At 31.3% G+C, this 12148-nt stretch overlaps 2 protein-coding genes across 3 annotated transcripts; both read left to right on the forward strand.

Moving 5' to 3' along the window:
• LOC109328444 (protein ABHD17B-like) lies at positions 3506-6990 on the forward strand. The gene is made up of 5 exons (XM_019561911.1): positions 3506-3965; positions 5203-5239; positions 5328-5564; positions 5677-5724; positions 6405-6990. Exons 1-5 carry the CDS (start codon positions 3664-3666, stop codon positions 6939-6941), a joined length of 1161 nt encoding a protein of 386 aa, XP_019417456.1. The 5' UTR covers positions 3506-3663; the 3' UTR covers positions 6942-6990.
• On the forward strand, positions 8214-11987 carry LOC109328443 (protein ABHD17B-like). Of its 2 annotated transcripts, XR_002105438.1 has the most exons (6): positions 8214-8673; positions 9911-9947; positions 10036-10272; positions 10385-10432; positions 11113-11792; positions 11834-11987. XR_002105438.1 is itself a non-coding variant. In XM_019561910.1 (5 exons), the coding sequence occupies exons 1-5, from the start codon at positions 8372-8374 to the stop codon at positions 11647-11649; spliced, it is 1161 nt and encodes a 386-aa protein (XP_019417455.1). In that variant the 5' UTR covers positions 8214-8371; the 3' UTR covers positions 11650-11932. The 2 variants fall into 2 exon arrangements, 1 of the variants encoding a protein (XP_019417455.1); XM_019561910.1 differs by having other exon boundaries at positions 11113-11932.

Consider the following 12148-nt stretch of genomic DNA (forward strand, 5'->3'; position numbering starts at 1 on the left):
GAAAAAGTTGAAGATAGAAATTTTGTGATAGTTGTTAGATATGTTGTTGAACTCATATAAGAATAAAAATGTTTTTTTTTTCTATTATGGAGAAAATGTAAATGTTGTTCTTAATTTTTGGGAATGTGTATTAAATTATAAAATATTGTGTAAGATTTAAATAAGAATAAAGTTGATAAGTGCATTCTTCTAACATTCTTAATGAAATAAGAATATTCTCACTCATTTGTCAACGTAAGAATCTTATTTGTTAAGAATACTCATTACACAAAAACATTCTTATGTTGGCCTCAAAAATAGAAATAAGGAAAGATGGATTTTAGTTTGGTTGAATAAAAAAGAGAGGAAAAAAATTGATAAGAGAGAAGTTATAGAGAAAGTGGATCTCTCCCTCATTTGATTGATTGAGAAGGGAGTAAGGGAAGAGATAAGTAAAAAACACATGGGATCCACCTAAAAATTTCTCTCCATCTATGAGTTGGAAGTGTGGAATAACAAAATCAATCCATTTAACTACTCTCTATATTATAATACTATTTATTTTTATACACATTTTTCACCATTATCTTTAGTTTATATTTTTACTTCGTAAATATTGTTTAAAATTACAACAATATAATTTTTACAATAAATTTTAAAGTTGTAATTCATAAATTTTTAATTAGTAATAAAATATTTTTATTTTTATTTTTTTAGTGTATGAATATTTTTGTCATTCAAGAATTTATATCTATAATTTATCTTCTCTTTCACGCTTATCAAATAATATAAAAATCTATTTTATTTCACACACTTTTATTTCCTATCTCTCTTTTTCTTCTTTGATTTTCTACTCTTCAACCAACCAAAGCCAAGAGAATTCATTTGTTACTATAAAATAAAGAAATATGATAGATTGTGAGACTTAAATAAGAATAAAATTATATTTATTATTGTAGAAAAAACTAAATATTATTCTCATAATATTAGCATTCAAATAAGAATGGAATAGACATTTAGGAGGGGTGGTGAATGGTTGTAGAGAAGCATGCTCACTCAACTAATTGATTGATATATTGATATATTCTCTCAACTTAAGATTTTTTAATAATTTTTTTTGATGGATTGCTCCTTTACTAACCACGAAACCAGACGATCTTTAAATCATTTTCAAATTAAATTTAGTACATTTATTTTTAACTAATTAAAAACTTTTTTTTTGCACAAAAAATAATATTATTTTTTTGGATCACTCATAAATTAGCACGGAACTAGATTAGACAATGTTAATATTATTTTCATCGGAAATAATAGATTTTCTCAATGACTTACTTAATATAATTTTTGTTTGAATCATTTAATATATATTTTCATTAAAATATGAAATACTAAGGAAAGAGCCAAGAAGACAACACGTGGACGTGAGCAAGAGCCAACTAATAAATAAATCGAAAAATAATAAGAAGGGACTCATCTTCTTTATTCAATCAAAAACTATATTTTCTAAAAAAGTCAAAATATATGAAAATATCATATGTGTATCTATGTTGGACATATTAATGGATTATTGGTTGTAGGATATATATTCTTCATCTTACATGGAATAAAGATTGACTATTCCGTACAAGGAAATCTTTTTGTGAGGAGGAATAGATAGGAAAATTTACATATGTGGTGCATCTTGACCAAAAAATTACGGTTTTGGTGTACCATTTAGAAAAATTACAAAACTAGTGTAACTTTATAGAAATCGGCAATGGATTTTTGTTCTCTCTCCTCCCCCAAAATCGGCACTACTTTTTATTTTTTTTCTATCCCCTAAATCGGCAATTGGAGAGTTTTTTATTTTTTTTTCACTTGGGGGAGTTATATTATTAGTTTTAGGGTTTAATTTTTCAAACACAAATCCTAACAACACACAACATAATAAATTTTGTCAACCTTAACCCTAATAACATAATACAATAATGAATATTCATTATGTGTGTTTTTCATTATTGTATTCTGTTATTAGGGTTAGGGTTGACAAAATTTATTATGTTGTGTGTTGGTAGGATTGGTGTTTGAAAAATTAAACCCTAAAACTAATAATATAACTCCCCCAAGTGAAAAAAAATCAAAAACTCTCCAGTTGCCGATTTAGGGGATAGAAAAAAAATCAAAAGTATAAAACTCCCCCTATTGCCGATTTAGGGGGGAGTTTAAAAAAATTATATTATAATAAAACTCCCTCCCCAGTGCCGATTTTGGGGGAGGAGAGAGAAAAAAATACATAAATCGGCAATTCCATTGCCGATTTCTATAAAGTTACACTAGTTTTGTAATTTTTCTAAAAGGTGCACCAAAACCGTAATTTTTCGTTCAAGGTGCACCACATCTGTAAATTTTCCGGAATAGTTACATTCTAAAATTACATACATGATTTTTTTAAAATATAAACTATATATATAGATGTTTGAGAATATTTTTCTCCTATTTAAATTTTCTAAATTTGACTCCATGTATTAAGATTTTAATATAATTATAGGAATATGTTATTTTTTCTTTTAAATGTTGGAAAAAAATACACATATGATTTATATATATTATAAATGTTTGAGAAAATTATCTTCCTTCTCAATTTGATTCAAATTATTGGGATTTCAATTTGATTTTAGAAAAGAAGATGTTTTGTTTAAGTTGAGAAAAATTACACATACATTATTACTTTTATTGATATAAACTAGATATATTTTATAGATATTTGAGAACATTTTCCATTCAATACGTTTTTTGATTTTGACTCAAATTATTGGAATTTCAATACAATTTTAGGGTGAAATTTTTGTTGTTCTAAAAGTTGAGAAAATGGCACATGGTGACTATTTAAATATCAACTATATATATTATAGATGTTTGATAGTATTCTCTTTAAATGTGTCTTATGAATTTGATTTCAATTATTGGAATTTAAATATAATTTATGAAAGAAGTTGATTTTTTATTTTAAAAGTTGAGGAAAATGATACATACATAATTCTGTTTTTAAATAACAATTATATATAAATTTTATAGATGTTTGAGAATATTTTCTCTTTAAATATGCCTTACCATTTTGAATGGAATTATTGGTATTTCAATATAATTATAAAAAAGATAATTTTCTCTTTTAAAAGTTGAAAAAATGGTGCAGAGATAATTTATTTTTAAAATACCAACTGTGTCATAAATGTTTGATAACATTTCCCCTTTAAGCATGTTCTATCAATCTCACTCCATTTATTAGAATTCAAATATATTTTAGGTAAAGATAATTATTCTTTTAGAAATTGAGAAAAAATGGTATACACATAATTTTTTTAAGAGTTTAAAATCTATACACTATCGATATATCACTCACCATTGATTTGTAATAATTTTGTTTGAAAGTCAATACTAACTAACAAATGGATGAAGAGATTTACCAAAGTATAAAAAATACTTACATATTAAATCTTTTTTTTAACCCTTAAAACTGAAATTAGAAAATAAGTTCAGCAAACTCAAGTTGAGTTCACATTGTTAAAAGCAAGAACAAAATCACCCATCTCAAAATAATAATAATAAGTGCCCAAAAAAAGAAGGAGAAGGAGAAAAGGAGTAATGTGAAGTTGAAGTAGCTTTTTGTGTTGTGTCTCATTGAACAGGATCTTAGTTGTAATAATAATGGGTGGAGTTACCTCATCCATGGCTTCAAAACTTGCATTCTTCCCACCAAACCCACCTTCTTACAACCTTGTCAAAGAAGAAGTAACAAAGCTTTTGCTCTTAAACCCATTCCCACACCGTGAAAACGTTCAAGTTCTCAAGTTCCAAAACCGTCGCGGAAATGAGATCGTGGCTATGTATGTTAGCTACTCTATGGCAAAAACAACTATCCTTTATTCTCATGGTAACGCTGCTGATATTGGTCAGATGTATGAGCTCTTCATCGAGTTGAGCATTCACTTGCGTGTTAATATCATGGGGTACTTCAATTTTTCATTTTTCCTCTTTTTACTCCATATAAAAATTCAATTTTTTTATTTTACTTTTGGAATTTTGTGAAGTGGTTTTATAATTTACATACCCTTTTGGATTCTGTACATGTAATAGGTGTTTTTATGTGATTGGTAGTTGTAATTTTTTTAGCTAAATTTTGGTGGTGGTGTGTGTGCCACTGTGCCTTTTGGGTACAAGTTCAGTACTTCAGTAGTGTTGATTCAGCTCTGGGGAAGCTTGGTTGGACTGTTTTTTCTTGGATTTACCAGGTTCTGATGTTGATGGATTTGTTGATATGAATAATTTATTGACTTTATTAAGGTTTGATTAGTTAAATATGTGATCAATTTTGTCTACTAAGAAGGTTAGGGGCAAATTGTAATTTTCTGGTTCTGGTTCCTCTACAGACCTGCATCAACAGTATTATAAATTTATGATGTGAATGCTGAGCCATATGTTTTTTCTGTGGTTCTAGCGTCTTTGGAATTTAGTGATTTGGAGGTGTGGGTGTAGTATACTAGTATTCCATCATTTTCAATAATAATTTACTATCAGCTAAGTTGGATATTTTTTAGGTTGTTCCAGAAATTGATGTGACATCAGTTAAGCTCAATGGCAGGTTTTATGTATTGCAGGAAGTGCGATTTTTTGTCCACAGTGTGACCAAAGCATTTTTTTCCCGATCTATCATTAGCAGATATTCTTGATGTTTTAACTTATAAGTGTTGCATAAATTGGTTTGTATGGTTGAATTGCTAGCTTCTAAACATTGCCATTCCCCCTTCAAGACCTTGACTTTAAGTCCATATAGTTTGACGGCTTACATCTAATTTAGAGCTTGCAGTAACAACTCCGATGCCTGATACAAATGAAATTGTAAACTCTGGTGCATTGGTTTTGAAATAATGATGAAGGAAACTTATGCTGGAGTTACCTTGATATACTAATGATATACATTCAAGCATTTAGAGTTCGGACACAAATATACTATGTTCACTTTTTGCCCTCTAACAGTTATGTTTGAGACAGTACTTTTTGAATTGCCCATCTATTAATCATCCTCGTTTAAATTACTCCAAAAAGGATCCACTTACAGAAAATGATAAAGGAACGTTAAAGTACTATACCTGCTTGTCACATGATAGTTGTCTTTGTTAACACATTTTCTAGTCAGATTTTATTATGTTAATGATGTTTTGAAGCACCTTGTTTCAATGTGTGCAGATATGATTACTCTGGCTATGGACAGTCATCAGGGAAGGTAGTTACACTTCTGTCTGCTTTATTTGATTTTTTTGATCTCATCCGACAAAAGCATCCTGAAAAACTTATCTGGATATTTTTCACAGCCCAGTGAGCATAATACTTATGCTGACATTGAAGCTGCATATAAGTATCTTGAAGAGAACTACGGTGCCAAACAGGAAGACATAATCCTTTATGGTCAATCTGTTGGAAGCGGCCCTACTTTGGATCTTGCTGCCCGCTTACCCCGACTAAGGGCCATTGTTCTCCACAGTCCTATATTATCGGGCTTGAGAGTAATGTACCCTGTGAAACGGACATACTGGTTTGACATTTATAAGGTCAGATCTTCATTGTCCTGTGATTTGGGAATTATTTATTGTTGTTGCAGTTTGGTATTTATGTATACTAGCCTACTACTGCCTTAACTTAGTTCTTTTTATTGTTGTGCAGAACATTGACAAAATTCCCTTGGTGAAATGTCCAGTGCTAGTAATCCATGTAAGTATTCCATGTTCATTTTGTTGCATTCTCCACAAACAATTATCATGTTCTCTTAATTTCTGTGGTTGCTGTAACTGGTATAAATCAACGTTTTCTGCAATGGTTGTAGTGTTGAACTCATTGCTCAGCTTTGTGTTCAAATTGACCTGACAAATAGAATCTCTTTAATGCAAAAAGCCTGCATATTGTTGTGTAGTATCTGCATTTTCCTGCTTACAATTGTAATGAAAATCATGATATCAATTGATAAATAGAATACAGTGGTTTTCGTAGCACAAGCTTGTTAAAACAAAAGGTTGGAGTCTGTTCATTATGGCAAAACATCACAGCATCATTGTAGAAGAGAAATCAACCTTTGTTTCTGATATAAACTTTTAAAATTGTATTCTTGTGAATATTATAGAGGGTGATCCTCGGCACAACGGTATGGTTGTTTGCCTTGTGACCCAGAAGTCATGAGTTCAAATTCTAGAAACAACTTCTTTGCTTGTAAGGGTAAAGCTGTGTAAATCTACCCTCCCTAGATCCCACTAGTTGGAGCATCGAGCACTAAGCCACCCTTTTTATTCTTGTGAATATTATAACATAATACATTGCTTTTCTGTAGTTATTTTTTTGGGCACAAAGCATTTCATATAGCTTTCACTAATTTGACATTGTTCCCATACTTTCTTCAGGGAACTGCTGATGAGGTTGTTGATTGCTCTCATGGCAAGCAGTTGTGGGAGTTATGTCAACAGAAATATGAACCTTTATGGCTCAGAGGTGGAAATCACTGTAATTTAGAACTCTATCCAGAATATCTTCGGCATCTCAGAAAATTCATATCAACAGTAGAGAAGTCACCATCACAAAGACTAAGTTTTAGGAGAAGCATTGAGCAATCAAGAGGGAGTATCGATTTTTTCCAAACTCCAAGGAAGAGTACCGATCAAAGGGACAAATCAAGGAAGAGTACTGATCGGAAGGACAAACCAAGGAAGAGTACTGATAGGACAGACAAACTGAAATTTCATGAACACAAAGTCAACAATCCAGAAAATATAGAGAAGTTTAGAGTCCATTTTGACCAGATGGAAAAGTCACGAAGAAGCATAGGTTACGATAAATTGAGAACGATCGAGTACCAAGATAAATCCAGGAGAAGCGTCGATGTTCAGTTTGATAGACCGCGGAAGAGTATTGATTGGCTGGATAGAACTCGAGATGGTTGAACCTTTTGAAGCATCTGTAGTATTGGTACTGGGTTTGCTACATGTGAGGGGAAAGTACAAAGATACAGGCACAATTACTTATACTGGGGGTATAACTTATGGTTTTCAGAATGCATACCACATCTGTAAATTTTCCGGAATAGTTACATTCTAAAATTACATACATGATTTTTTTAAAATATAAACTATATATATAGATGTTTGAGAATATTTTTCTCCTATTTAAATTTTCTAAATTTGACTCCATGTATTAAGATTTTAATATAATTATAGGAATATGTTATTTTTTCTTTTAAATGTTGGAAAAAAATACACATATGATTTATATATATTATAAATGTTTGAGAAAATTATCTTCCTTCTCAATTTGATTCAAATTATTGGGATTTCAATTTGATTTTAGAAAAGAAGATGTTTTGTTTAAGTTGAGAAAAATTACACATACATTATTACTTTTATTGATATAAACTAGATATATTTTATAGATATTTGAGAACATTTTCCATTCAATACGTTTTTTGATTTTGACTCAAATTATTGGAATTTCAATACAATTTTAGGGTGAAATTTTTGTTGTTCTAAAAGTTGAGAAAATGGCACATGGTGACTATTTAAATATCAACTATATATATTATAGATGTTTGATAGTATTCTCTTTAAATGTGTCTTATGAATTTGATTTCAATTATTGGAATTTAAATATAATTTATGAAAGAAGTTGATTTTTTATTTTAAAAGTTGAGGAAAATGATACATACATAATTCTGTTTTTAAATAACAATTATATATAAATTTTATAGATGTTTGAGAATATTTTCTCTTTAAATATGCCTTACCATTTTGAATGGAATTATTGGTATTTCAATATAATTATAAAAAAGATAATTTTCTCTTTTAAAAGTTGAAAAAATGGTGCAGAGATAATTTATTTTTAAAATACCAACTGTGTCATAAATGTTTGATAACATTTCCCCTTTAAGCATGTTCTATCAATCTCACTCCATTTATTAGAATTCAAATATATTTTAGGTAAAGATAATTATTCTTTTAGAAATTGAGAAAAAATGGTATACACATAATTTTTTTAAGAGTTTAAAATCTATACACTATCGATATATCACTCACCATTGATTTGTAATAATTTTGTTTGAAAGTCAATACTAACTAACAAATGGATGAAGAGATTTACCAAAGTATAAAAAATACTTACATATTAAATCTTTTTTTTAACCCTTAAAACTGAAATTAGAAAATAAGTTCAGCAAACTCAAGTTGAGTTCACATTGTTAAAAGCAAGAACAAAATCACCCATCTCAAAATAATAATAATAAGTGCCCAAAAAAAGAAGGAGAAGGAGAAAAGGAGTAATGTGAAGTTGAAGTAGCTTTTTGTGTTGTGTCTCATTGAACAGGATCTTAGTTGTAATAATAATGGGTGGAGTTACCTCATCCATGGCTTCAAAACTTGCATTCTTCCCACCAAACCCACCTTCTTACAACCTTGTCAAAGAAGAAGTAACAAAGCTTTTGCTCTTAAACCCATTCCCACACCGTGAAAACGTTCAAGTTCTCAAGTTCCAAAACCGTCGCGGAAATGAGATCGTGGCTATGTATGTTAGCTACTCTATGGCAAAAACAACTATCCTTTATTCTCATGGTAACGCTGCTGATATTGGTCAGATGTATGAGCTCTTCATCGAGTTGAGCATTCACTTGCGTGTTAATATCATGGGGTACTTCAATTTTTCATTTTTCCTCTTTTTACTCCATATAAAAATTCAATTTTTTTATTTTACTTTTGGAATTTTGTGAAGTGGTTTTATAATTTACATACCCTTTTGGATTCTGTACATGTAATAGGTGTTTTTATGTGATTGGTAGTTGTAATTTTTTTAGCTAAATTTTGGTGGTGGTGTGTGTGCCACTGTGCCTTTTGGGTACAAGTTCAGTACTTCAGTAGTGTTGATTCAGCTCTGGGGAAGCTTGGTTGGACTGTTTTTTCTTGGATTTACCAGGTTCTGATGTTGATGGATTTGTTGATATGAATAATTTATTGACTTTATTAAGGTTTGATTAGTTAAATATGTGATCAATTTTGTCTACTAAGAAGGTTAGGGGCAAATTGTAATTTTCTGGTTCTGGTTCCTCTACAGACCTGCATCAACAGTATTATAAATTTATGATGTGAATGCTGAGCCATATGTTTTTTCTGTGGTTCTAGCGTCTTTGGAATTTAGTGATTTGGAGGTGTGGGTGTAGTATACTAGTATTCCATCATTTTCAATAATAATTTACTATCAGCTAAGTTGGATATTTTTTAGGTTGTTCCAGAAATTGATGTGACATCAGTTAAGCTCAATGGCAGGTTTTATGTATTGCAGGAAGTGCGATTTTTTGTCCACAGTGTGACCAAAGCATTTTTTTCCCGATCTATCATTAGCAGATATTCTTGATGTTTTAACTTATAAGTGTTGCATAAATTGGTTTGTATGGTTGAATTGCTAGCTTCTAAACATTGCCATTCCCCCTTCAAGACCTTGACTTTAAGTCCATATAGTTTGACGGCTTACATCTAATTTAGAGCTTGCAGTAACAACTCCGATGCCTGATACAAATGAAATTGTAAACTCTGGTGCATTGGTTTTGAAATAATGATGAAGGAAACTTATGCTGGAGTTACCTTGATATACTAATGATATACATTCAAGCATTTAGAGTTCGGACACAAATATACTATGTTCACTTTTTGCCCTCTAACAGTTATGTTTGAGACAGTACTTTTTGAATTGCCCATCTATTAATCATCCTCGTTTAAATTACTCCAAAAAGGATCCACTTACAGAAAATGATAAAGGAACGTTAAAGTACTATACCTGCTTGTCACATGATAGTTGTCTTTGTTAACACATTTTCTAGTCAGATTTTATTATGTTAATGATGTTTTGAAGCACCTTGTTTCAATGTGTGCAGATATGATTACTCTGGCTATGGACAGTCATCAGGGAAGGTAGTTACACTTCTGTCTGCTTTATTTGATTTTTTTGATCTCATCCGACAAAAGCATCCTGAAAAACTTATCTGGATATTTTTCACAGCCCAGTGAGCATAATACTTATGCTGACATTGAAGCTGCATATAAGTATCTTGAAGAGAACTACGGTGCCAAACAGGAAGACATAATCCTTTATGGTCAATCTGTTGGAAGCGGCCCTACTTTGGATCTTGCTGCCCGCTTACCCCGACTAAGGGCCATTGTTCTCCACAGTCCTATATTATCGGGCTTGAGAGTAATGTACCCTGTGAAACGGACATACTGGTTTGACATTTATAAGGTCAGATCTTCATTGTCCTGTGATTTGGGAATTATTTATTGTTGTTGCAGTTTGGTATTTATGTATACTAGCCTACTACTGCCTTAACTTAGTTCTTTTTATTGTTGTGCAGAACATTGACAAAATTCCCTTGGTGAAATGTCCAGTGCTAGTAATCCATGTAAGTATTCCATGTTCATTTTGTTGCATTCTCCACAAACAATTATCATGTTCTCTTAATTTCTGTGGTTGCTGTAACTGGTATAAATCAACGTTTTCTGCAATGGTTGTAGTGTTGAACTCATTGCTCAGCTTTGTGTTCAAATTGACCTGACAAATAGAATCTCTTTAATGCAAAAAGCCTGCATATTGTTGTGTAGTATCTGCATTTTCCTGCTTACAATTGTAATGAAAATCATGATATCAATTGATAAATAGAATACAGTGGTTTTCGTAGCACAAGCTTGTTAAAACAAAAGGTTGGAGTCTGTTCATTATGGCAAAACATCACAGCATCATTGTAGAAGAGAAATCAACCTTTGTTTCTGATATAAACTTTTAAAATTGTATTCTTGTGAATATTATAGAGGGTGATCCTCGGCACAACGGTATGGTTGTTTGCCTTGTGACCCAGAAGTCATGAGTTCAAATTCTAGAAACAACTTCTTTGCTTGTAAGGGTAAAGCTGTGTAAATCTACCCTCCCTAGATCCCACTAGTTGGAGCATCGAGCACTAAGCCACCCTTTTTATTCTTGTGAATATTATAACATAATACATTGCTTTTCTGTAGTTATTTTTTTGGGCACAAAGCATTTCATATAGCTTTCACTAATTTGACATTGTTCCCATACTTTCTTCAGGGAACTGCTGATGAGGTTGTTGATTGCTCTCATGGCAAGCAGTTGTGGGAGTTATGTCAACAGAAATATGAACCTTTATGGCTCAGAGGTGGAAATCACTGTAATTTAGAACTCTATCCAGAATATCTTCGGCATCTCAGAAAATTCATATCAACAGTAGAGAAGTCACCATCACAAAGACTAAGTTTTAGGAGAAGCATTGAGCAATCAAGAGGGAGTATCGATTTTTTCCAAACTCCAAGGAAGAGTACCGATCAAAGGGACAAATCAAGGAAGAGTACTGATCGGAAGGACAAACCAAGGAAGAGTACTGATAGGACAGACAAACTGAAATTTCATGAACACAAAGTCAACAATCCAGAAAATATAGAGAAGTTTAGAGTCCATTTTGACCAGATGGAAAAGTCACGAAGAAGCATAGGTTACGATAAATTGAGAACGATCGAGTACCAAGATAAATCCAGGAGAAGCGTCGATGTTCAGTTTGATAGACCGCGGAAGAGTATTGATTGGCTGGATAGAACTCGAGATGGTTGAACCTTTTGAAGCATCTGTAGTATTGGTACTGGGTTTGCTACATGTGAGGGGAAAGTACAAAGATACAGGCACAATTACTTATACTGGGGGTATAACTTATGGTTTTCAGAATGCATATGTTGCTCTTGCAGTTTCATTGCAATGTTCATGTAGGTTTGGATATGTTGGGATTTGATATGCTTAGAAGATTTTTTTTAGTTTGTGTTCAATTGATGTGACATTAACCTTGTTTTAGTCTGAAGAAAGATTATGAACCTCATGTTAAAGGTGGACATTGCTATTATTTGTATAAAAACTTACATGAATTGAATATTCTTATTTATTTTTTCCTTATTTTTTTATCCTAACTCGTTAGTCTTTAGTCTTGTACTTTTTGGGTCATGGTTTGATGCAATTTCTTGAGGTACTTAGTTGCCATTTAGTTACTTGGTTGCTGTTAAATATAATGGAATTATTGCATTACAATATCATAGTTGACTGTGAATGATAAATGGAGTAT

Source organism: Lupinus angustifolius, chromosome LG15 (assembly GCF_001865875.1).
Source record: "Lupinus angustifolius cultivar Tanjil chromosome LG15, LupAngTanjil_v1.0, whole genome shotgun sequence".
NCBI classification, from domain to species: domain Eukaryota; kingdom Viridiplantae; phylum Streptophyta; class Magnoliopsida; order Fabales; family Fabaceae; genus Lupinus; species Lupinus angustifolius.

Excerpts from the sequence above, each read along its gene's own strand:
- LOC109328444 (XM_019561911.1), top strand. The coding sequence starts at position 3,664 with ATGGGTGGAGTTACCTCATCCATGGCTTCAAAACTTGCATTCTTCCCA. Across the intron at positions 5,240-5,327 it reads ATGGACAGTCATCAGGGAAG|CCCAGTGAGCATAATACTTA; the intron begins GTAGTTACACTT and ends TATTTTTCACAG. Across the intron at positions 5,725-6,404 it reads GTCCAGTGCTAGTAATCCAT|GGAACTGCTGATGAGGTTGT; the intron begins GTAAGTATTCCA and ends TACTTTCTTCAG.
- LOC109328443 (XM_019561910.1), top strand. The coding sequence starts at position 8,372 with ATGGGTGGAGTTACCTCATCCATGGCTTCAAAACTTGCATTCTTCCCA. Across the intron at positions 9,948-10,035 it reads ATGGACAGTCATCAGGGAAG|CCCAGTGAGCATAATACTTA; the intron begins GTAGTTACACTT and ends TATTTTTCACAG. Across the intron at positions 10,433-11,112 it reads GTCCAGTGCTAGTAATCCAT|GGAACTGCTGATGAGGTTGT; the intron begins GTAAGTATTCCA and ends TACTTTCTTCAG.